The sequence below is a fragment of the Procambarus clarkii genome, chromosome 71 (genome assembly GCF_040958095.1).
Source record: "Procambarus clarkii isolate CNS0578487 chromosome 71, FALCON_Pclarkii_2.0, whole genome shotgun sequence".
Taxonomy (NCBI): Eukaryota; Metazoa; Arthropoda; class Malacostraca; order Decapoda; family Cambaridae; genus Procambarus; species Procambarus clarkii.
Window position 1 is genome coordinate 13435133 of NC_091220.1, and position 24527 is coordinate 13459659.

The following is a 24527-nucleotide window of genomic DNA, read 5'->3' on the forward strand; positions in this document are numbered from 1 at the left end:
CTGTTAGGTTATTGATAAGGCACGATTTTTAGTAAAAAAAAAATTGCATTGTATGTATATACAGTATTTCCGTACTTGATGCAAGATTGTGGCCTAAATTGTGGGGCATGTTAACTTGGCACCTGCCTCGTGATATTATGTACTACAGTACACAACACACCTGCTAATGATTGTAATTGTGGTTTGGAAAAATAAGACTTTGAGGACTTGTGAAAAGCGGCTTTCTGAGCAGAATTCTCGGTGGCTCTCTAAGGTGTGATCCTGCCTTATTCTACTGGACTAGGTTATGGAAATTCAGGGCAGTTTGATTTTCTGCTTTGGTGCAACAGTAATCTTTTTTTAAATATCCCAGTAAAGTCTTAATTGTGCTATGGAAACACTGAAGAGTTTATTTAATTCAGCTTTGAATAATCTCTTAAAAGTCCAGTCAAATAAATTTAATGTCCTTCAAACCCCTACTTGGCATCATAGAGACCACCAAGTGTCATTCTCACTATCTGCCACATTGATCATTATTTCATTGCCAAAAACCACCACCGGACAAGAGCACCACCATCAAAACGGGATCTTTTAACAAGAGCCTTGTGTTCTTCTTGATGCAAATGACATCTCTTTTCATGGGAAGCAGGGTCACAAAGGATGGAATAGGAGCAATCAAGTGTCCTGCTCAGAAAGAGGCTTTTCATACCCCATCACAATGGTTGTACTCTTCAAGTCACTTGTGTTATCCCGTCTTGAGTACTGCTCAGTACTCACTTCCCCCTTCAGAGCAGGAGAGATTGCTGAATTAGAGGGAATACAGAGAACATATACGGCACGCATAGACGCGATAAAGCACCTAAATTATTGGGATCGTCTCAAAGCCCTCCAAATGTACTCACTAGAAAGAAGACAAGAGAGATATCAAATAATATACACCTGGAAGATACTGGAGGGCCAAGTACCACACCTACACAGTAAAATAACAACGTACTGGAGTGAACGATATGGAAGAAAATGCAGAATAGAACCAGTGAAGAGCAGAGGTGCCATAGGTACAATCAGAGAACACTGTATAAACATCAGAGGTCCCCGGTTGTTCAACACCCTCAAGGCAAGCATAAGAAATATTGCCGGAACACCCGTGGACATTTTTAAGAGGAAACTAGATTTATTCCTCCAAGGAGTGGCGGACCAACCGGGCTGTGGTGGGTATGTGGCCCTGCGGGCCGCTCCAAGCAACAGCCTAGTGGACCGAACTCTCACAAGTCAAGCCTGGCCTCGGGCGGGCTTGGGGAGTAGAAGAACTCCCAGAACCCCATCAACCAGGTATACACATGCAAAGCTTTGAGCTTTTCCAATCAAATGCTCCCTAAGAAAAAATACAAAATAAAAAAAAAAGTTAAATTCCCAAACAAGAAAATAAACAAAAATAGATGAGACTAACCTGTGCATCAAAAGATATTAATAAGATGCACTCTTGAAGATATCACAGATCTGGATATCACAAAGATCACCATCAGTGTCGCATGTCGCGCACTCTTGAAGATATACATGCAGTTAACTCGGGTCAACCACTCTACAAACCAGCTGAGAAGTAAGGTATGTACCATCATTTGGGCAAAGGTTAATAAAAACGAGACTTTGCCCTGTTTCTGTTGAGAAAACAGACAGAGCTAGAGCTTGCTTACCTGCTATTCAGTTATGAAAACCAACAGAAATAGAGTTTGTTTGAGGTCCTTAAAGAACAACAACCTTGGTTGTTGAGGTTACCTTGAGGTGTTTTCGGGACTTAGCGACCCCGTGGCCCGGTTGTTGACCAGGCCTCCTCGTTACCTGACTGATCAACCAGGCTGTTGGACGCGGCTGCTCGCTCATAAGAAGCTTATAATCAGTGGACACACCATCACTTGAATTAGAGACTAGGCTAGGGAAGTTCAAACTGAAACAACAATATAGTGGCTCCATGGGACCAAATGAGAGAAAGTTACCTAGATAAACAAAAGCTAAATATCTGTGAAGAGTAACATAAGGAAAGAAATGCATCAGAAGAAAAATGGCAGAACACAAGATCCAATTAGATTAAGAAAGCAAATGAAGGCTGAACTGGTAACAGGGAAAGGAATAAACTCCAGCAACCCACCATGCAATAAGGCACTCAATTGTCAAGAGTCAAATTCCACCCCATACAATCAGGTGTGGCCTTAGTGCCAAGTCTCTCATGATAGGGTGGTTTGACAGGTTAGTTTGCATTGTTGCACATTAGTATAAGCCAGCAGGTTTCCAGTTTCTGAATGTTAATGCAAGCTCACTGTCCCCCTTTAAACCAATGCACCTAACCCAAGAGGTGAAGGCGGGAGACCACAAATGTGGTGAGAAACTCTAAGTATCGAGTGAGGTGATGGAGAATATAGTGTTAGATGTATATCAGATGGCATGGCTAGAGAACAGAGTTCTGGGTAACTAAACTAAAACCATTGTAGTTCCTATGTTTAAGGAAAAGGCACTAGGAAAGAATATGGGAACTATTGGGAGATTAGCTTACTTAGTATTCCAGGAAACGTGTATGCAATGTTAAACATTAAGAGAACAATGTAGAACAAAATGTAGGATAGGGAAGGAGAAAGAATGTAATTAGTAAGGAGAGGTACTGCATATAGGTTGGATTTTTTTTTTCTTTTTTAATTTATAACAAAAGGGAGAAAGTTGTATGCTGGCTTTCAGATTTATAAAATACTTTTGATAATGACCTTGAAGCATTGTGGGAGATTTTGAAGATCTGTGGGATGGGAGGCACTTTATTGATGGCAGTGAAGTCATTTTGTATAAATAGCAGAACATGGATGAAAATGGTGATAAAAATAGGCGAGGATTTTAATTTGGGGTTATAAGACAGAGTTGTTTAATATCCACCTAGTCTCCCACTGTTTCCTTCCCAAGCTTACATCCTGATCAGGTTATATTGCACCCAAAATATTAGACATGTAGCAACCATACCATACTACAGTCATTTAACACGGGTGATACATGCACAAGGGGACACAGGTGGAAGCCGAGTACCCAAATGTGCCACAGATATATTAGAAAAAACTTATTCAGTGTCAGAGTAGTTAGTAAATGAAATGTACTAGGAAGTGATGTGGTGGAGACTGACTCCATACACAGTTTCAAATGTAGATATGATAGAGCTCAAGAAGCTCAGGAATCTGTACACCAGTAGATTGATGGATGAGGCAGGACCAAAGAGCCAAAACTCAACCCCCTCAAGCACAACTAGGCGGGTACCATGTGCTGCTCTCACACCTAACTCATCACCTGTTAGCCTTATTATGACAATTAACTTCCAAGTGATAAGATGTAATTGTAGTATAATAGTAAAATTACTGGGACCATCTCAAAGCACTCAACGTGTTCTCACTGGAAAGGAGACAAGAAAGGTATCACCTAATATATACATTGAAGCTATTTAAATGTAGGACCCAAACATACTGGAGCCCAAATTGTGATAAAAATGACGAGTATGGGCAGTGAAGAGTAGAGGAGTCGTAATCACAAATAGAGAATACAGTATGATTATTAAATGCTCATAGCTCTTCACCCTTCTTCCATCAAATAAAAGAAATATTGTCAGAACAACAGTAGATGATTTCAAGAGGTACTTGGAAAAGTTCCTGCAGCAAGTGCCATATCAACCAAGTTGTAACACAATTGTGGGCTGCTGCAAGCAACAGTCTGACTGTTCAAGTTATTGTCAGATAAGCAAGGCAGAGGCCAATCTTGGGCAGTCAAAGAACTCTCAAAACTTATTTTACAATATAGATAAAGAAGACAATTGTCAGTGTAAACTACCGGAATGCTAACTATCAAGTGTCAGCTATGTTGTGCTATGTCAGCTATGTATATAGGGATGGTGGGTGTTAGCAATCCATACTTAAATTCCAGGGGCCAGATTCCTGAAGCAGTTATGCAAGTACTTAGGAATGTTTACACCTTTCCTCAATTTTTGACAGCTTTGGTTACATTTATTAAACAGTTTACTAGCATGGAAATGTCCCAATCAACTTTTGTTATTGTTGTAAACAGCCTCCTAGTGCTTCGGAGCTCATTAACTGTTTAATAATTATAAACAAAGCCGCCAAAGATTGAGAAAAGATGTACAGGTTCGTAAGTGCTTGCGTAACTGCTTCGTGAATCTGGCCCCAGGACACTGAAGTACGTGCGGAAAAACAAAACCATAAGAACAGGAACAGCAGTTACTATGTATCTTGATGATTTGTTTCTCTGACAATATCGTTTACATTCTATTTACCTCTTTGTAATTACTGTAGTTTTAAAATTAAAGTTTTATTTACACATCATTTCAGAGTTACCAGAAACAAGTTTCACACGTAGCATCAGTAATCCTGAGGCTGTGATGAGACGAAGAAGAGCTCAGAAACTGGAGAAAAAACTGCAACAGTTCCGAAGTAAAGATGGTGGACCTGATACAGGTGGCACTCTGAAGGTAAGCACATGCATGAGAAGATACAGAGAATTCTCTTAACCACCGCACTGCACACCTGGTTTCGGAAAAAAACTTGATAGTTCAATTGTCAAAGACATATTTTAATTTTTTATAAATGTTCAGGTAAAGTTAATGTCTATGTTTCCAAACTCAACCATTTTCATTTCAAAACACAAAGTGATGAAAACATTAAAAAACATTAGAATATTGCCTAATTAAAAAAATAGCACAGCTCTTAGAGTGCCTTAGGGCGCTCTGCGAAGTACAGTGGTTAAGAACTGAGAAAATATTTATTGCTCATTAATACCTAATGTGAATAGATTAAATGTGATTATCCTTAATAAAGATTTGAAGGAAGAATTTACCCAGATAAATTACTGGTTACATCAGCAAATTAGCCAATATGTACTAAGAATGTAATTACTGTACCTTACATGTATTTCTTAACTTTATATTCTGCATATAGTACTGCATTTTGAAATTTGAATTCTTCCTTAAAGCTGTCTGCATATATGTATAATACATTACTAACATATTGTATTAACACAGTGTTTCTAATAATTAATAAGATTGAAATCCTCGTTGCATTACAGTATGTCACTTGATTCACATTTTATTTTCCATTTCTGGGTGGGCCCCTCAGTAGTTCGCCAAGCTTAACTCTGGCTCTCAGTATGAAGTGAAGTAATCAGACGTCAACCACAAAACTAGGAAAAATACACCAAAAACACAGGTGTAACCAAACGAGCATCTTGAATGATATTAGGCACCCGTGAGGTAAACAAAACAAATGATTGTTGCTGTGGGACAAGTACCCTAACCATGCTGTGCACAACTGCCACCAGGAGAACCCAGACCACATTCTTCCACCTAGTACATTTGTTCAATACCTGTAGCCTCTTCTAAGTCTGTCATCTGCATCTTATTTTCAGTTAAGTGATGCTGGATTTGCTTGGAACATTCATTCATCAATGGGTCATTCATTGCATTGTTTCTATTTACTGATTTAGGATTATGTTCATGCTACCCATCATACATGTGCTCTAGCATTCCATATTGCTTCAACTGAAGCTAGTATTATATTCTCTGGAGTTTGCTTGTCTCTCCTTGTACCCCACCAGAGATAACTTCAGGGGTATTGCTGACTTCCTGCTCTAGAGGCCGTCTCCTCTCAGAGTCGCCTTGCTTTTGGGCAAGGTTCTTCCTGCAAAAGCTATTGATTGGGAAGAGAGCCTTTGGAATGTGTGCTTGTGCACATTCAAACTTATTGTGCTGGCTTTGGTCGTTTGTGTGTTAGGAATCTCTCTCTTTAGCTGAGGGCATGCTTTGATTGTGTGCAAGATTTTTTGTAATCCATGATGTCTTTTGCCCTCCCTCCCTAATGGTCTTAAGTGTAACTTGGTGTCTGCTTCAATGAGATGCCAGTGTCCCTCATTCCTGTAAGGTTTCTTTGTCTTGTGTGTATAATCAGCCATGTCATTATGTTTTCTCTCTCTAATTCCATAACTGCCACTGCAGTTTACAGTTATCAGATATGTATTCTGGTGTTCTTAGGCCCTGATGGCTTTTCCTGTTGTTTCTGTCATGTGGCCTGTATGGTCTATTGATCCTTCTATCAGCAGGTAAGAAATCTCGGTAATCTGAATTCCTGTTTGAGTTAAAAAGGTTAAAACTTAAACATGATTAATTTGGATTACAGTACATATTAGGAAATTTGGATAACCAAAAACCAAATTACCAAGCTGTTAAAGTACTGTAGTTGCCATTTATTGACTGCTGGGCATAATTATATTTGGTGAAAGTCTTTAGAAACAGCTGGAGTTTCACTAAGTTTGGCCTGAGGATGCTGGCTTTGACAGCTACGGAGTTTGCAGAGGTGGCATGGGGGGCTGCCCCTCCCCGGGATGTGATAAAAGCTAGGGGACATTATCTCTTTGATTAATTTCCTTGTGTTTTGAGACTGGTCTTCTAGGACTCTAGAGGTTTTTCTGGATGCCACCTTGTCTGTTTCCTCTAGAGAGAGACTAGTTCCAATGAGGAGGTAGGCTATCACTGTGATCTGTGAAGTTCACAGGACACTGGGGTTGTCAGAGGAGGGTCCATGGTGGCCTTTTGTTCCACTTCTGGATTTAGTTCCTCCCCTCTAAGAGTTTGTAGCTCTGTACTGGCAAGTTATCTTATCTGCTTTTCCGACATGAGTTGGCATCCTTCATTTTACTGTGGGTGTGTTTTTGGGTCTGTGGCTTGAATTCATTCACCCCTGTATAGGTTTCTGTTGTCTCATCTTCCTTCCAGTATGCAATAGCTCAATTTCCATTGTTATCTTTTGTAAAAGTTCTGAACTGAATTGATCCTCCTTTATTGTTCAATAAAGATGAATAAAATAATCAGGCAAAATAAAGACCTCCGCCGGTTGACGCCTGGTCGACCGGCGGAGGCCTGGTCGACGACCGGGCCGCGGAGATGCTAAGCCCCAAAATCATCTCAAGGTAACCTCCCTCAGTCAGGCATAGAAGGATATTAATAGAATCCAATGCAAATGTGTCGGCCAAATATGTATGACACCTTCACTCTACACCAGCATTTCTCCACTAGGTGAGGCAGTTATATAAACACACATGCTAGATAACATCTGGCTTGATCTGTTTGGATGTGATTGCTGGTGGCAGTTATTATTCAGTTTATTTCACATTCTAGCCATTATCGGTACAGTGAAAATACACACAAATAAGATCGTAGTTAGAGCTACATCTATCTAAATCAAACTACACAAGATCTACATTAGTACATCGGTCGGAAATTCTTTTGCTATTTAATGTTAGCGATATTTTGAAACACGGAGAAGCGAGCTAATCCACAAGGGCCGTGACGAGGGTTCGAACCTATGTCCTAGAGCATCGTCACGGTCCTTGTGGATTTGTTCATTTGATGCATCACGCTATTGTGATTTCTGTGTGTAACGGTGAAGTGAGATTTGTCCGGAGCGTTTGTCACTTATATTTTTCCTCTGAAGTAAACGCTCCCGTCTTACCTATTTTCTTTATTTTTTATATTTTATTACTCTTGATTTCTGTGTTAGAACTTCCTCCTCCTACAGATAATTTTAGCATCTACTTGACCCATTATGTAATATGGCTTGTACAGTATTCAGTAGCAGTATTATTATTATGTAAGTGCACAAACTCAACTGCAAGTGAAATGGGAGTGCACAACTCTATTCTTAAGATAATTTCAATTAAAAAAAACTTGATTTTGCAAAACCATGCAAAATTAAATTCAACTATAATAATCTATTAAACAGTGTTTAGTAATAGTAATTATTAACTAGAAAAAAGTCAAAGAGATTACTTTTAATTTCTATGGCTAAAATTGCTATTTTATTTTTCCAGATTTATGGTGAATCTCTCCGTCCTGATGTGCCTTATAAGACGCTACTCCTGTCTATCCGAGATAACGCTCTCAGTGTGGTGGGAGAAATGTTAGATAAATATGGCCTTTATAAAGAAGATCCCAATAATTATTGTCTGGTGCAGGTTAGTGTAATAGTTCTTGGATAGGATGACCAAACCACACACCAGGAGGTGAAGAAACAACGTTTTAATCCATCATGAACCATTATCAAGTCGAATGTAATACGACTTGATAAAACGTATCAAGTCACAGTCGTCTTGATATGACATTGTTTCTTCATCTTCTGGTGTGTGGTTGGTTCATCATATCTTCAGCTACGTTATTGTGACTCATCGTCTGCTGTTCTTGGATACTTTTAGTAAAATTTGTATTCATATTTATGCTGCTATAATTTCTTTACATTTATATTACCGTATTGCATTTTATTATGCATCTGTCTATTGAACCGAGCAAGCCACCCCAAACCCAGGAAAGAGGGGACAGAAAAGAGGGCCCAGAAGCAACCATGGAATATAACACCTGGGCTGTAGAATGGTATCAAAAAAAGATGGAGAGGAGTAGGGGGGCATCCAGTGGCACCTCTACCGTGCATCTTTGTACACAAATCCTGTGATCAGTGAAGATGGAAATCTGAAAGACAACTTCCCCAAGGTGGCAAAGGAGGGGAACTTTGGAAGGGTAAAGAGATTCAAACATGTGGATCTATTTCCAGAACCCCTTTGTGTTTGAATGTCAGAATAGGAAATGAAAAAAAAGGGCCATGAGGGTGATGAATTTCTACAGCCTGTGATTAATTTTGATCACTCTGTGATGCAGTTTTGAAATGCATTCTTTAGTACACAGGACCAGAGCCCTGAGATTAGCAGAGGAGCTCTGAATTGGAATGCTTAGAAGTCAAGAAAAAACAGCATAAAACTGCCACTGGACACAGAACATCATGAACTATAACATATGCAATTTTGGATGACAACATTCAAATAGTATGATGGTTTTTTATGACTATTTAAAATGGTTAGGTTACAGCAGTCGGATGACGTGTTCTGATAGGTTAAGATGAGGATGCTTGTGTAGGACGTAGTGCTGAATGTAACCTGAAGCAGAGAGCTCATGTGAGGCCTGGAGCAGAGAGCAGAGAGCTTGAGCAAGGCTGGGGATGGAGTGCTTGAATGGGGGCAAGAGTAGAGAGCTCAGGTGAGAGAGGGTGAGAGCAGGTAGCTTGAATAAGACTTGGATTTGCCTGTCTGCTCTATAGTGAGGCTTGTAGTGTCTGGTGTGAGGATTGGAATTAGACTGACAATGCTGTATTCTTGATTGCGTTTTGTGTCCACCTGATCTTGTGTTTGACAGCTTGCTCTTCACTTGGCAAGTCGATCATCATTTGACCGGATGGAAAGCTCGTTAGTTACTTTTAGATGTCGTAAGGGATTCATGGAAATCTTGGTAAACATGTATAATATAATTACAGATGTCATAAATGGTTAGTGAATATGATTCCAGGTGTCATTAGTGATTATGTATGGGGATAAGTAGCTAGCACTTTAAAGATAATGTGGTTTGCTACAAACTTGACATACAAACCAAACCCTCGCCAAATATTGCCCATGAAAATACATTCTCCTTGAATGAAGATGAATATATGAATGAAGAATTAGAAAGGAGATACAAAATATCTCCATGACCAAAACTAAGGAAGTCAAATGTCCAAACGAGAGCACTAGATTCATTGACACAGCCCATAGCAAGAGCTTAAAGAAATAAAAATATTGAAGTATTAATTAAATTTTGAATGTATTCACAAATGAGAAGGCCCTGACTCTATCAGGGCTAAGAAAGTTTAACATCTTGTTAGAAGACCAGGCAGGCTCCAGTGAGGCATGGGAAAGATGGATATAGAAGGTGGCTCTACAGTGTATACTAAGTTTTAAGAATGGAGGACATATGAGATTGAAGAAAAGCAGTGTTGCAGTGTCTCTGCCAAAGCAGCTGAATAAGAAGAAATCTTCATTTTCAATTTTTCCTTACTTTGGCTTTTGACTGATATTCAGCTTATGTCTAATTCAATAGCTTCTTTTTGCCAGCTCTGCAAAACCCCTGCATCTCGACTTTGGTTTACATCTCTCTCTAGCTGTCATTTTTGACAATTTGATAATTTTTACTTCAACACTCATTCTTCCGATGCATTGTTGGAGTTTGCCTGGTCAAACCTTTCTTCATCAATTTGTATGTTTCTTCTTTGTTTGAGAATCCTAAGCTTTTGAGTTTTTCTGTTGATCCTTGTCACCGGTTATTGGGCTAGTGACATCTTGTTTCCATCACTTTTTTTTGTAATACTTGCTCACTGATGCCTTATATTTAAGGGTGTGTTTCTAAGCTGCTTTTCTGAGTGGTTGACCTAATTCTTGTTGGGCCAGTGTAGGTAGGTTTACTGGTTTGCTCTGACATTGCAGGATCTGGTCCAAAGGGATCAGAAAGAAGCTTGCTTTATGGTGCAACGAAGTCATGCTCAGAAAGGTGCTTTTTCATATGTACTCAAAGCATTGTACTTTATATAATAAAATGATCATGTCTTGGAGTAGTGTGTGTATGGAAGAAATAAATTTGGGACTGCATTTCAAGTAGCAATTATCAAAAGAACTTATTATTATTATTAACATCTTTATTGACAAAATTAATTACAATTTTGCCTAATCTGAGGATTTTGATAGTCTTATTAAATTGAGGTTAATGCTAGTATTCACTGTCACGCAGGACAGAGGGTCATACATAAGACAATAGGCCTAAACTGTAGGCTGAAGCACATATATATCACGGTTACAATCAATGTTTTAATGTGTGGATATGTGAAAACAACTTTCTATTGTGCACTGCCACACAAGTGCAGGGATGGGTTCATAAGTGATACAGCTTAGAATATAAGTAGAAATTGTTCTTCATTCTTTAAAATGGACAAGCAAATTTTGGGTAAATTGTTAGGATGTCGTCCAGAACACCTGAGTCAATAAAATAGTTACACAGTTGGTGGTACAATAGGCCAGGAGGTCTAAAGTCCTTTACGGTTTCACATTCATCAATATAGTGTTCTAGTGAATGCATTAAAGGTTTATCACAGAGTTTACAATCTGAATATTCTGGTAGTGGCTCAGCCTCACTAACCTGCCAGATGTGTCTATAGCCAAGGCGAATTCGCGCGATTACTACATCACATTGCCTGGTCCGGTTACTGTGCTGACCATACAAATACCTATTATTACAGAACTTGTCATAACTTTTAATACTGCAGCTTTCAGGTCTCTGTGCATTTCTTAGTTCTTCTAAATCTGAATTAATTTCTTTAATTTGTATGTTTCTAATAACTGCATTAGATAGTCCAAAATCATAATCAATGTTTTCTTTCCTGCAAGCCTCATTGGCCAATTGATCTACAAAGTCATGTTTTTCAACTCCAACATGGGATGGGATCCACACAAATTTTATACAAGAATTATTATCATTGGCAAAAATTACATTCCATTTAATATTACAAGCTACTTCCGACATACATTGTGATGGGTTATTTAAGGACTGCAGAGCACTTTTAGAGTCACAGAAAATAACTCCACCACCATTGAGCTTAAGGTATTCAGTGGCTAGATAAATACCCAATAGCTCGGTCTGTGTCGTGCTTGCCCAGTTGTTCAATCTCTGTGTACTAGTCATGATCATTTCATTCCCTTTATACACTGCACATGCACAACCTGTTCTACCAGTGCCTAACTGCACAGAGCCATCAGTAAAGGCATAGGATTCAGTCGGTTTGAGAATTTGAAGATGACTGTCAATAGCTTCTAATGTTATACATCTCAAAATGTCAGTGTTATACATTTGTTTTACACTGATGGGAGTATAATGCAGAGAGACCTCCACATCTTTCCAAGGGGGAATATAGTGAACAGTTTTATCAGGGTTAAGAGATACATTCAGTTTCTGAAGATTATAGACACAACAACTGAGCCACACACTGTAGGGAGCTTTTTGCGGCGGATTGAGGGAACAGTCAGAATTGTTTAGAATGGATCTCAATTTAATTTGAATAGAGCTGGGGGGACCATTATTTTTCAAAGTTTTGGCGCAAAACATAGTACTAAGTAGAACTATTCTTTCGTAAATGGAAGGTAAGTTTAGTTCCTTTCTCATGTTAACAATTCTGACAGTTCTAGGACAACCCAGGATGATGCGCATGGCATCATTCTGTACTACATCTAGGCCTTGTAATTGTTTAGGAGAAAAATTAGGAAGATGCAAGGCATAATAATCAACAACAGATCGTATAAAGGCAATATAAAAACTACGAGCATATTTTATGTTAATGCCAAATCCTTTGCCAACAAGAGTTCTGAGAGGTTTAAGACGCTCAACAAGTTTTTTACGCAGGTTGCTGATGAGATTTGTATCATTAACCTCGACTCCAAGATATTTATAAGACTCACAAGTCTCCACGGGCACTCCATTAATAGTATAGTTAGCATGAAGAGAATGGGGAATAAGAACCCTTGTTTTATCAACAGAGATTATGAGGCCACATTCTACTACTTTCTTGGAGAATGCATCAAGTAACATTTGTAGCCTTGGTTTACTGTGTGCCATAATACAAATATCATCAGCATAACATATAACTGTTTCCGTAGGTTGTACAGGTATGTCATGGATAAGTTTGTGCATAAGTATATTGAAGAGCATAGGGCTTAGGACACCGCCTTGAGGTGTGCCTAGTTCGAATGCATCTGTTCTTGTACTTTTAACTCCTTTAAATAGGACACTAGCACGCCTGTTGGATAGGTAGCTCTTTATCCAACTCAGAAGATTACCTTTGATTCCAAATTCAGCAAGTTGCTCTAATATTATTTCGCCATTCGCTACATCGAAAGCTGACTTTAGGTCAATAAAGGCTGCCTGTGTCCCATCCTGGGAGTTTACAAAGTATTCAGCAAAGCATGTTTGTGTGCTACACTTGGGCATGAACCCATATAGGTTTGGGGCCAGTTTTTCTTTGACCTGAAACATGACACGATTGAGAACAATTCTCTCCAAGACTTTACACATGCAAGATGTAAGGGAAATGGGTCTGAATTTTTGAGAGTTAGGTTTAGGAATTGGTATTATGAGACTTTGTGTCCATTTCTTTGGCAAGATACCTTGTGAGAGACTCATTTGATAGAGGTCAAGCAGAGGGTGGCTAGGGACATCATTCAGTAAGCTCAAGATGTTATAAGTTATACCATCCTCACCAGGGGCAGTTTGCCTAGGTTTTCCTAATGCTGATGTTAATTCAAAGGGGGTTATAGGAAACTGATCCGTTAAATCTGGTGAGGAGCGTGCTATTTCAATACTAAAGTTTCTGTTAATGTTGGTATGTCTTAAATGCTGCTGTATATCTGGGGGTAAGGAAGAAATTTGTGAGACACTAGACCATTGAGCTAGGAGCATGTCAGCATATTCTGCAGGAGTATGATGAAGCTGAACTGGGGCTGAAGGTTTGGTAATGTTTTTAATTTTGTTCCACATTTCTGATAATGTTGTAGTTCTATTGATACCTTGTAGGAATTGTTCCCAATATGTGTTCTTAACTTGACCCTTAAGCTCGCGAAAATCTCTGTTGGCATTAAGGAATGCAAGTAAATTGTCAGCTGTTTTGTCTCGTTTATAAGAGTCAGCAAGCTGAAGCACTTTAGCTCGCTCTGCAATAATAATAGGATCCTCTGTCCATGAGGAAGAACGAGTGTTCTTTTTTTTCCTTGATTTAACCCAGGTATCATAATAACTGGTAATGATACTGACAAGATCATTGTAAAAGTGGTCCACTGATACAGGTGTATACCCAGTGTACCACTTATGTACATAAGCCTTAAAGTGCTGTTTAAGATTGTCTGGAATGTTAATTTTAACTCTAGGATGAGGATTGGACCTAATATCCGCCACATTGTATTCACAATATATTGCAAAATGATCACTTACTAGTTCTGGGATGAGCTTAACGTTGACGTTGCTATCTACTAGGCTGTATCCAATCACATAATCCAGTCTACCCCCCAATAAATGGGTCTGTTTATCAGTATCATACACAGTAATATTATGATCATTAAGGTATTTCAAGAAGACCCTTCCATTATTGTTACACTGAACGTCACCAAGAGCAGTGTGACGAGCATTAAAGTCACCCATACATAACATAGCTGTGTTACCTGTAGGTTTCGGTAGCAGGTCTGCTTTAAGTACATTACATCGTCCATATATGTTATACAGTAGGAAATGGCTATTTGCAGTTTGCAATTTGAATTTTTGATAATGTATACTATCACTCCTATGATTTTTAATTAGTTTACAGATTAATCCACTCTTAATATACGTTAGTAAACCAGTTCCAATACTGTTGTTGTATGCTATATACCCAGGTATCCTAGGTGGGACCTTCTTGATAGTTGTAGTCGTATATGGTTCCTGTAAACAGATCACATCTACGTCTCTCATTTTAGCATACAAGATTACGTCATTTATCCGAAGATAAACACTTCGAATATTCCAAGAAAGAAACTTAATTGTTTTTGTTTGATGAGCCATGGTTAAGTGTCAAGGGAATTAAGGTAACATTTAAGTTCGTAAAACATTTGGAGAACATAAGTAATTTTGTTCCGTGTGTCCTGAGTACTTTTGTTTAGGAGGCGTTTAACCTGAGTAGGAGTTGGTGTTCTAAAGTCTTTATGTTTAAGCAAGTCAAGGGTGTCTTGACGATCTAGTTGGGGTGCCAGTGAGGGATCAATGACTACTCTAACACCATTCCTCACGGGGATTTGACACTCACGTTCCGTAGAGACAGGTGAAGTAGCCTCAGCAGCTGCAACATTACCACTCGCATCACTACTGGTGCTGGGAGAATTTACTTGATCACTATCGCTAGCATGATTCACTTCACTATCACCGGGCAGATTCATCACTAATGTTTGTATTTTAGCTTCCAAATCCATAATTTTATTTTTTAACCAGTTAATTTCTTCTGTATCTTTGCTTGTTTGCCTTAGCCCATCGAGGGTTGGAAACTGCTTACTAGAGGTGACATTAGGAGCTTCCAGCTGGGTGCCTCCTGCAGCTGGACCAGACGCCTCCGGCGTCCTGCTCATGGTAGAGAGGGCGGGGCGTCGAGGGCAGCCAGGATGCCAAACATCTACACCTTGACGCTTACACCTGGGACACTTCCGGACCAGAGGAGAGGCTTCCTCCCCATCCTCAAGGGTAGGGGGGTCCCTGTGAGGACACTCCCTTGTTTGGTGCTGTTCAGCACAGAGCCCACACACAGGGTCATGTTGACAGTACCTAGAGATATGATGAGTACCATGGCACTTATAACAAACAACAGGGGGGGATACCCAAGATTTTATAGGACTTGATGGGATGAAATGTCCAAAAAAGGTGTAATGTTCAGGGGGAGGGTCACCGCCATTCCAAACAATGATGATCCTGTTGAGAGGATGACCATCCTTATATATCCGTCTTGCCTTGTAGACCCCGTCAAGGGTATAAGCTCTATCAAGAGGATACTCTTTGGGAAAACTGGTAACAATATATTCCTTAAATTTTTTAGGTCGATTGATGATGTCTTCTCTGGTGAAAACAATATTAGCAATCTCACCTTTAACCAGTTGAGTGATGATATTTTCCTGCTTACGTGACACAAAGATGTAAGGGGATGTTGGTCTAGGTCGGACTATATCGAGGAGTGTTTTGGAGAACTTAGTAGAAAGTTGTTCGAACCATTTAAGTTTATCGTTGGTGGATGTTCCAGCTGGGAATGCCAGGCGCACATAGTCAGCGCGGGGAGCAATAGGAGGCTTGGGTGGGCGGGCCACTGGCTGGGTGGGCCCACCACCGCCCACCTCCACCGTCTTCACACGGGTTCCGGTGTTTCTGTCATCATTGCCAATGTCCTCATCGCCATCAGCAGAGTCTGCAAGTTTAGACTTTCTTCTCGCATTCCTTGATTGTTGCAAATGCCACTCATTTCCGTTATCCAGATCAGCATCGGGTTCCAGGTCATCGGGTGACTGCAACCCACTTCGAGCATCAACATATTCCTCGGCGGCGGGCTCAGGATCCATTGCTTGGAGATCACTTGGATTAGCAAGCACAACAGAAGATAGGGTGGTACTGAGCCCGGTTGCCATAACAACGGGCCAGGAGGCGCAGCACAGGGTAGCTGCCCGGGGCTCCACCACTCGCCCAGGCTAGGACACTGTCACCCACCTCATGTAAACACACCACCAGTCGCGCACACAAACCACGACCCTGGGAAGGAGGGCCCAAGGACTATTTTACACACGAGGGGAGCGTGGGGCCAGGTACACCACAAGGCGGCCCAGTGCCGTCCCACTGTACCTCTGGGTAGACTCCAGATACCGCCTCACAAATAATGTCTGCATGAAGTTCTATACAATCCAGCTATCCACAACCTACAACAGTTGGTAGTCAAGGTGTCGCACACTTAGTACCGCTGCACCTGAACGATTGGGCACGCTAAAGGCTCAATGTTAGGACTAGGCCTGTGTTAAACCGGACGAGGGGCACATCCTGACCAGCCAGTCCCGAGGCTACGGGAGAACTCTCAAAAGAACTGAAGAGGAAGATCAGGCGTAGAGTAAAAAAAAAGTGTGAAGTATCTTGCGAGGTGTTAAGATAATCTTGTGCTGAAACAACTCGTCCACTTTTATAACAGAAAAAAGTAAATGATTTTGGATAAAAGCATGAAACTATTTAATTACAATAAACATTAAACTAATGCACAAAACTAATGTCTTGAAATACTACAGGAAATGCACTAGCGTCAATCTGAAATTTATAATCTCTCTTGTGCACTTTATTTAAAATGGGGGTTGATGAATACTATATGTAGAAAACAGTCCGATGATCACAATATTCAGGTACTGTACTCTAGTATTTAACGCCAACAAGATCTCTTTCAAGCATACCATAAGGATTTTACAAGTCTGACTTACATCCTTATGTAATCATTTATTGATAAATTTAGAAAATTTTAAACACTCGTTGTTGAGTATATGTTTTGTAGGTAATTGTTGTTTGGCTTACATTTACAGACTGTCATAGGCATTGAAGATGGCTATGGAGGACCTACATCCCCACTTAAAGAATATATCCTTGATGATGACGAGTGTCCACTGGCTATTCTTATGAATCATCCACCTTCCAGAGGTAAGTACATTTTATGTTGATGTTCAATATGTTGTTTATTTTATACTAATGTTCATCAGACAGAAATACAAAATAAATAAAGAAAATAGTGTGCAGAAGGAAAGTACTCTGAGAATAGTGTGTGGATAGTGTGAGAATAGTGTGTAGTAACAGTTAAAACTTATGCATGGATAAAGGACTGTTAAGTATGAACGATCTAAATTTAATGTTGATGCTTTGTTCCCTGTGGGAGCTATCACCTCTAGAGAAAATGAATTTTAGTATTTTCAGAAGGCATAAGGTTTTCCTTATGTTTTCCCACAGTAGGAGTCAGGAAGCCTGGCCTCAGGCCGGACTCGGGGCGGGGAGTAGAAAAAAGTTTTGTATCTTTGTTACAACATATTCTATAGGTTGTAACAAAGGAGTACTGGGATTGCATACTTTGCTGTACCTATACTACAGTGCTGTATATACATTTTACATTTTAATGTAGGCTACTGATTGGTTGCTTTTGCCTAACTCCAACAATGACAAGATCCATCAGAAAATAAGTGCAAGCTTCCAGAGCGTATACATGACTGAGCCCAAGCGGTTATCGGTGTCAGTTAGGACTGGCTTAGGTTATGTGATTTGTTGGTAACCTTGTTGTCTGTAAATTCTGTTCTCATTTTTGTGAGAATAGTATACTATAATTACTTTGCATCATTGTCATCACTTTGTGCTCTCATCAGCAAACCTAAGTTAACTTTTATTATGTACAAAAATGCACTTAAATATATGGTGAATATTTGTCACAATGCCTGTTTTTGTTTCAATATGTTAAATATTGCTTAAGTTCAGTAGTGCAATAATGTGCTTTCTCCATTTTGTTGTGTAAGATGGAACAGGTGGAGAAAGGATAAAATTATGGTACATGATATGTTGCCTTAAAGATTGATGACTTGAAGGAACATGATTTGTAACATTGCAACATTGCCCCTTGGTTACCTTGAGATGATTTCAGGGCTTAGCGTCCCCGTGGCCCGGTCCTCGACCAGGCCTCTCGTTGCTGGACTGGACAACCAGGCTGTTGGACACAGCTGCTCGCAGCCTGACATATGAGTCACAGCCTGGTTGATCAAGTATTCTTTGGAGGTGCTTATCAAGTTCTCTCTTGAACACTGTGAGGGGGTCAGCCAGTTATGTCTGTTATGTGTAGTGGAAGTGTGTTGAACAGTCTCGGGTCTCTGATGTTGATAGAGTTCTCTCCCAGACTACCTGTTGCACCTCTGCTTTTCAATGGGGGTATTCTGTACATCCTTCCATGCCTTCTGGTCTCATGTGGTGTTATTTCTGTGTGCAGGTTTGGTACCAGCCCCTCTAATACTTTCCATGTGTAAATTATGTATCTATCTCTCCTGTCTGCGCTCAAGAGAATACAGATTTAGGCTGCTACTGGTTGAGACTGTGATTTAGGCAGGTGCTGGTTGGTTGCTATTTCTGTATTTAAATGGGATTAAGCTTTATAGGTTCTAAAATAAACAAAGGAATACAATACAGTCAACGATTTATGAGGAGGGGTGGCAGGGCACGCTCGTGAGGGAGGTCTTGGTAATAAATAATTCATAGGTTGAGTTAGTCCACTCTGAAGCTCAGTGGAGCATTGATTGTAAGGTTCCAGCCTGAAGACAATACCTGAAAGGCCGTGAAGGAACTGACGTGTAAATTAAGGTCAGCTGAATAACAAACAACTTTATAACAAACTCCAAGTTGATCACTCTGACAACTTTGGTTCATTCCAAAGAATTACGTAAATTTGCCTAAATTTACCAGAAGACCACAATCTCTGGTGGCCTTGACAGGGACATTAAGCCTTTGGCTTGTTAATTACATCATGGGAGTGGTTTGCATATTTTAAAGTTGTGAAAGCCATCTGTGCTGAGTAAAATCTAATTTTAATTTGGTGCTGAACATACTTGACTGAATAGCCCACAGGAACGCAATCTTGAGAGATGTACATTACTGTATACAGAATAAATTAAAGTTCTCACCACATTCTCTTTCCTTTAGTTGCCAGAATGATTTTACCATCATTTTATGATTTATTTGAAGTGCAACCATATCTTCTGTTGTATTTTTCTGTACTGTGACCAACTTACACTTTCTGGAAGATTACTTTTGGATGATACTCTGAAGAATGTCAAATGTAAAGCATAGGTCTAGATGGACTAACTCAATGGTCAAAGAAGTAGGGGAAAGTAAGACAGCAGGAAAAGAAGGGTAAGAAGGCTGGACCGAGAGAACAATAAAAATAAACCTACACACATTGGCCTCTACATACCAACAAAAGCTTCAGTTATATTTTTCTAGTGCCGCACATGGCGGGTCCTAAAACCATTGTCTTGGGCAACTAACGAGGCTGTGGCTAGTTTTTACCAACCTACTACAACACTTAACATTCAGCTCCCCTCATGGGATGTTTACACAACCTCTCAACCACTTTATCCCTCACGGAATAACATAAAAGTTGAATGAAAAAAAACTTGAGTTTGCTTTGCAGGTTGCATGTGAAGCGGAAGGATGCAAGTGTAAGAATCACTAATGAAGTGTAGTTGTACAATTAGGATCTTCCAGCTTTGATAGTCCGGCTCCTACTAGCTACAGTCAGACTGTTTCATAATAACTGAACTGGAAGTGGCTTTTTTGTTGTTGTTGTTGTTGTTGTTGTATTCCCGCAACACCCTCTTCTTGCCCCAGCTATTCCTTTGCTTCCAATTCTATTCCACCAGCCACCACCTTTTCACACCAAACACCAACTACTCCCTCTGCTAATCCCATTTCAACTTGCCATACTTTACACTTCTCTGCCACCTACTACACCTTCCTGCCACCCACTATACCCTCCTGGCACTCTTTATTTTCTCCTTCTATCACTCCTCACCATGCCATTCCCTTACCCCCCCCACCCCTGCCATTCTCTTCTCCCCTCCCCCCCCTGCCATTCTCTTCTCCCCTCCCCCCCCCTGCCATTCTCTTCTCCCCTCCCCCCCCCTGCCATTCTCTTCTCCCCTCTCCCCCTGCCGTTCCCTTCTCCCTCCCCCCCCCCCTGCCATTCCCTTCTCCCCCCCCCTCCCTACCATACCACCCCTGGTGCCAGGGTTCACAAGGGTTGAGAGAATTTTGAATCTGGAAATGTGGTCGTGTTGGGTATTGCCTCCTTACTTCTAGTGCTTCTTTAATTAACTTTATCCCTTTCATAGATTTCTTTTGGGGTGGGGATATTAGTGTGCTTTTTAAATTACTTTTCGTAGATAATTTTTGTAGTGTGATATGTTCCTTTTCAGAGTAAATTGGTTTAAATATCTTATTCAATTGACTAAAATTGAAAATGCCTTTTTGCAAAATAACAAATAAAAGTTAAAACTGGCGAGTGGTACACAATGGCAACAGTTGTGTTTGTTAGTTTTGCATATTTTCAATTCATTATCTCGAATATTTATCATCTTGGAGACTACAATACATATGTATGAGCATGAATGTATTCTGTGTGATATTAGGCTGTATAGCTCCTGAAAGCCATTGTTTATGATAGCAGGACCACTACTTTTTTTTTAATTGAAAATGAAACTCGGCATAAAACATCCCAAGAGTCTCTCTGCTGTAGGGTCCTCCTTCACCTATACGTGTTAAAAAAAAACCACTTCATTCACTCCCGTGAATATCCTTATGCTGCACCCAAAGTTTGCCATTGCAGACATGACTGTATGACTGACCATCCTGCAAAATGAGGATTTTGTTGACATGTAGCTAGCTGTTAACACACTACAAAACTCTTCATATAGTCTAGGGCAGCATCTTAAATGCAGATTACCTAAATATGATAATAAAATTCTCACCCGTATGAATCGAAGCAACGCACCTAACCTACCTATCGAGGTTGATGTTAAATTCACTGATACTGTATTACATTGCTTTAGTTTGTACCAACGCGTCCCATATTTAACGGATTAATAAATTCCGTAAATAATATTTTATATATTCCATAAATAATATTTTATATTTTATAAAATATAATATAAAACTATTATATTTTATAATATATATATATATATATATATATATATATATATATATATATATATATATATATATATATATATATATATATATATATATATATATATATATATATATATATATATATATATATATTATAAAGATACTTGCAGATTGTAATATAAAATAAGAGCGCCCCTGTAATTGTTGAGCTTGCAGCCTCAAGTTTTGAAGACCCAGGAGGCTGCTGACTGTGTAAGTGCGCCAAGTTGGACGGCATTTCTTACCCCAAAACTTGTCACTCCAGGAAATAGCTCTTGGGACTATAAACTTGTAAGTGCCTGCAGGCATTTTATTATGAGCAAGATAAATATTTGCAGAGTTTTAAATGCTTTGCAATCCGGTGGCTCCTCTAGTTGGCTTGACTGGTTACCTGGCTTGGCTGGCTTGGCAGGCTGGCTGGCTGGCTGGACTGTGTGGCTTTGTTGGCTGGCTGGTTGAAATGGCTGGCTGGTTGAAATGGCTGGCTGGTTGATATGGCTGGCTGGTTGATATGGCTGGCTGGTTGATATGGCTGAATGGCCTGCACCAGCTAGTGATTGTAATGATCATTTTCGTCAGGATCTGATCAGGTCTCTTGGTTGAAGGCCAAATCAGCCAGACTTTCAGCCAAGCGTTCAGTCAGACTTCTTATAAGAAATGTTTGTGGTAAATTTGTAGAGCCTCATGTGAGAGTGAGCGAGCTAAGCTTAATGTTTTGCTGTTTCATCGTCTGGTGTTTTAAGTTGGTGTTGTGATGGACATAATTGTGATGGGAGAGGATGGTGAGGGTAGCTACGACAGCTGCTGCTAGTGTTCGGTCTCTCTGGTAGGGATTCCTTATAAATTTGTAATATTTATGTCTTCATGCACATGCTTCACATGAGCCGGTCGGCCGATTGGACAGCACGCGGGACTTGTGATCTTGTGGTCCTGGGTTCGATCCCAGGCGCTGGCGAGAAACAATGGGCAGAGTTTCTTTCATCCTATGCCCCTGTTACCTAGCAGTAAATTAGGTACCTGGGTGTTAGTCAGCTGTCACGGGCTGCTTCCTGGGGGTGGAGGCCTGGTCGAGGACCGGGCCGCGAGGACACTAAAGCCCCGAAATCATCTCAAGATAACCTCAAGAAGATGCAACAGGTGCACATTCAGTATCTCGACAGTGCTGCCTAGAGTCGATGGAATCCTAAATTACCCAAGTTTGAAAATGAAAGTATGGCGCCTATTGCAACTGGTCAATGTAGTACCATTTAATACCTGCAATGACTGTCTAGCCAAATGGCATTTTTGCATTGATATTGTTATACAGTACTTGTGTCTGGATGGTTGTGACCATCCAAAGTAACCTGGTGTTACTTTGGCTACTTGGCCGTGTAGCCCACTTGGCCACTTTGGTCTGCAGTGGTGGTGTGTGTGATCTTGAGGTTATCTTGAAATGATTTCGGGGCTTTTTAGTGTCCCCGCGGCCCGGTCCTCGACCAGGCCTCCACCCCCAGGAAGCAGCCAGTGACAGCTGACTAACACCCAGGTACCTAATTTACTGCTAGGTAACAGAGGCATAGGGTGAAAGAAACTCTGCCCATTGTTTCTCCCCTGTGCCTGGGATCGAACCCAGTACCACAGGATCACAAGTCCAGCGTGCTGTCCGCTCGGCCAACCGGCTCCCGTTGGTCTGGCTCACTAGTGTCACATGTTAACTTGGCATGACCAGTCCCTAGACTTTTGTGACCAGTCAGTAGTGACGTAACACTACCACCATCCTCCTCCCTCACCACCACCACCATCCTCCTCCCTCACCACCAATATCATCCTCCTCCCTCACCACCACCCTCCTCCTCCCTCACCACCACCACCATCCTCCTCCCTCACCACCATGCTCCTCCCTCACCACCACCACCATGCTCCTCCCTCACCACCACCACCACCATGCTCCTTCCTGCCTCCACAGCTTTCAAACATTGTTTGAAAGCTTAACTTTGCATGACCAGGAGCGGCCCTTACTGTTGACACAAGACCTTTACCCCTCACCTGGTGTGTGGTGAATATGTAGGTGGCGGCCCATCACATGTGAACACTACTAGCAACCTGAGGGGCTGGTTAGTGCGTGTGCGTGTGTGTGTGTACTCACCTAGTTGTGCTTGCGGGGGTTGAGCTCTGGCCCTTTGGTCCCGCCTCTCAACTGTCAATCAACAGGTGTACAGGTTCCTGAGCCTACTGGGCTCTATCATATCTACACTTGAAACTGTGTATGGAGTCAGCCTCCACCACATCACTTCCTAATGCATTCCATTTCTCAACCACTCTGACACTAAAAAAGTTCTTTCTAATATCTCTGTGGCTCATTTGGGCACTCAGTTTCCACCTGTGTCCCCTAGTGTGTGTGCCCCTTGTGTTAAACAGCCTGTCTTTATCAACCCTGTCGATTCCCTTGAGGATCTTGAATGTGGTGATCATGTCCCCCCTAACTCTTCTGTCTTCCAACGAAGTGAGGTTTAATTCCCGTTGTCTCTCCTCGTAGCTCATACCTCAGACACACACACACGTGTGTGTGTGTGTGTGCGCGCGCGCGCGTGCAGCGATATTCATACATAATACAAAAAGTCTGATGAAAAACCGTCTAATTTCGAGGTGCAAATCCCGGAGAGTTTTGTGATGACTGGGAGTGTCCAAGCCATCAGCATCCGCCTCCACCAACATGATCAACATTTTACCAGTGTTGAGCGGCCGTGATTGCTGTGAATGTGTGTGCAGAAAACCAGCTAAAACCACAAGTTACTGTTATATACAACATTTCGCAGTTATTTTCATTTACATATATTTAGTTATTTTTTCGTCTTATCTATAAGTTAGAATGTCTTTGTTCGAGGTTGGAGGCAAGGGTGTTGGGGGGGCTAGCCTCGCCCAGCATTTTATCCTGATTCCTGTGGGGTACGTGCCCAACATGGTCTAGTCGGGTCAGTATAAGTGTAATGTGGTATGGTGCCAATGAGCCCCCCACAACGATTCCTGTACTGTCATATTAACTGGAGAGAGAGAGCATGAGATGAGAGAGAATGAGTGAGATAATGAGAGATGATGATGAGAGAAAATGAGTGAGATTGTTTGTATATGGCAGTACCGATGCTTGGATATTAGCGTAGAGCCTTGCTCAAAATAACATAGTATATACGAAAGGGATGATTAAAATCAGTCAGAATATTGTGTAGTCCCCCCGTGAGTATTTGCGGAGTAATGAGGTGGAATGGCTGAAATGATGAGCCTCGTTCAGGTTGATGGAGCGAGTGTGACGGCCAGAAAGGTTAGCTTTTTACCCGCACGCTCTTGCTAAATTGGCGGGAAAGTGCGC

General features: G+C 40.8%; 1 protein-coding gene across 2 annotated transcripts in view; it reads left to right on the forward strand.

Moving 5' to 3' along the window:
- Positions 1–24527, forward strand: part of LOC138349798 (afadin-like) — a 238413-nt gene that overhangs the window by 121946 nt on the left and 91940 nt on the right. For both annotated transcript variants that reach the window (XM_069312038.1, XM_069312039.1), the window contains exons 6-8: positions 4344–4483; positions 7873–8016; positions 17014–17128. In XM_069312038.1, coding sequence (XP_069168139.1) covers positions 4344–4483; positions 7873–8016; positions 17014–17128 — 399 coding nt within the window. The remainder of the gene's footprint in view (positions 1–4343; positions 4484–7872; positions 8017–17013; positions 17129–24527) is intronic.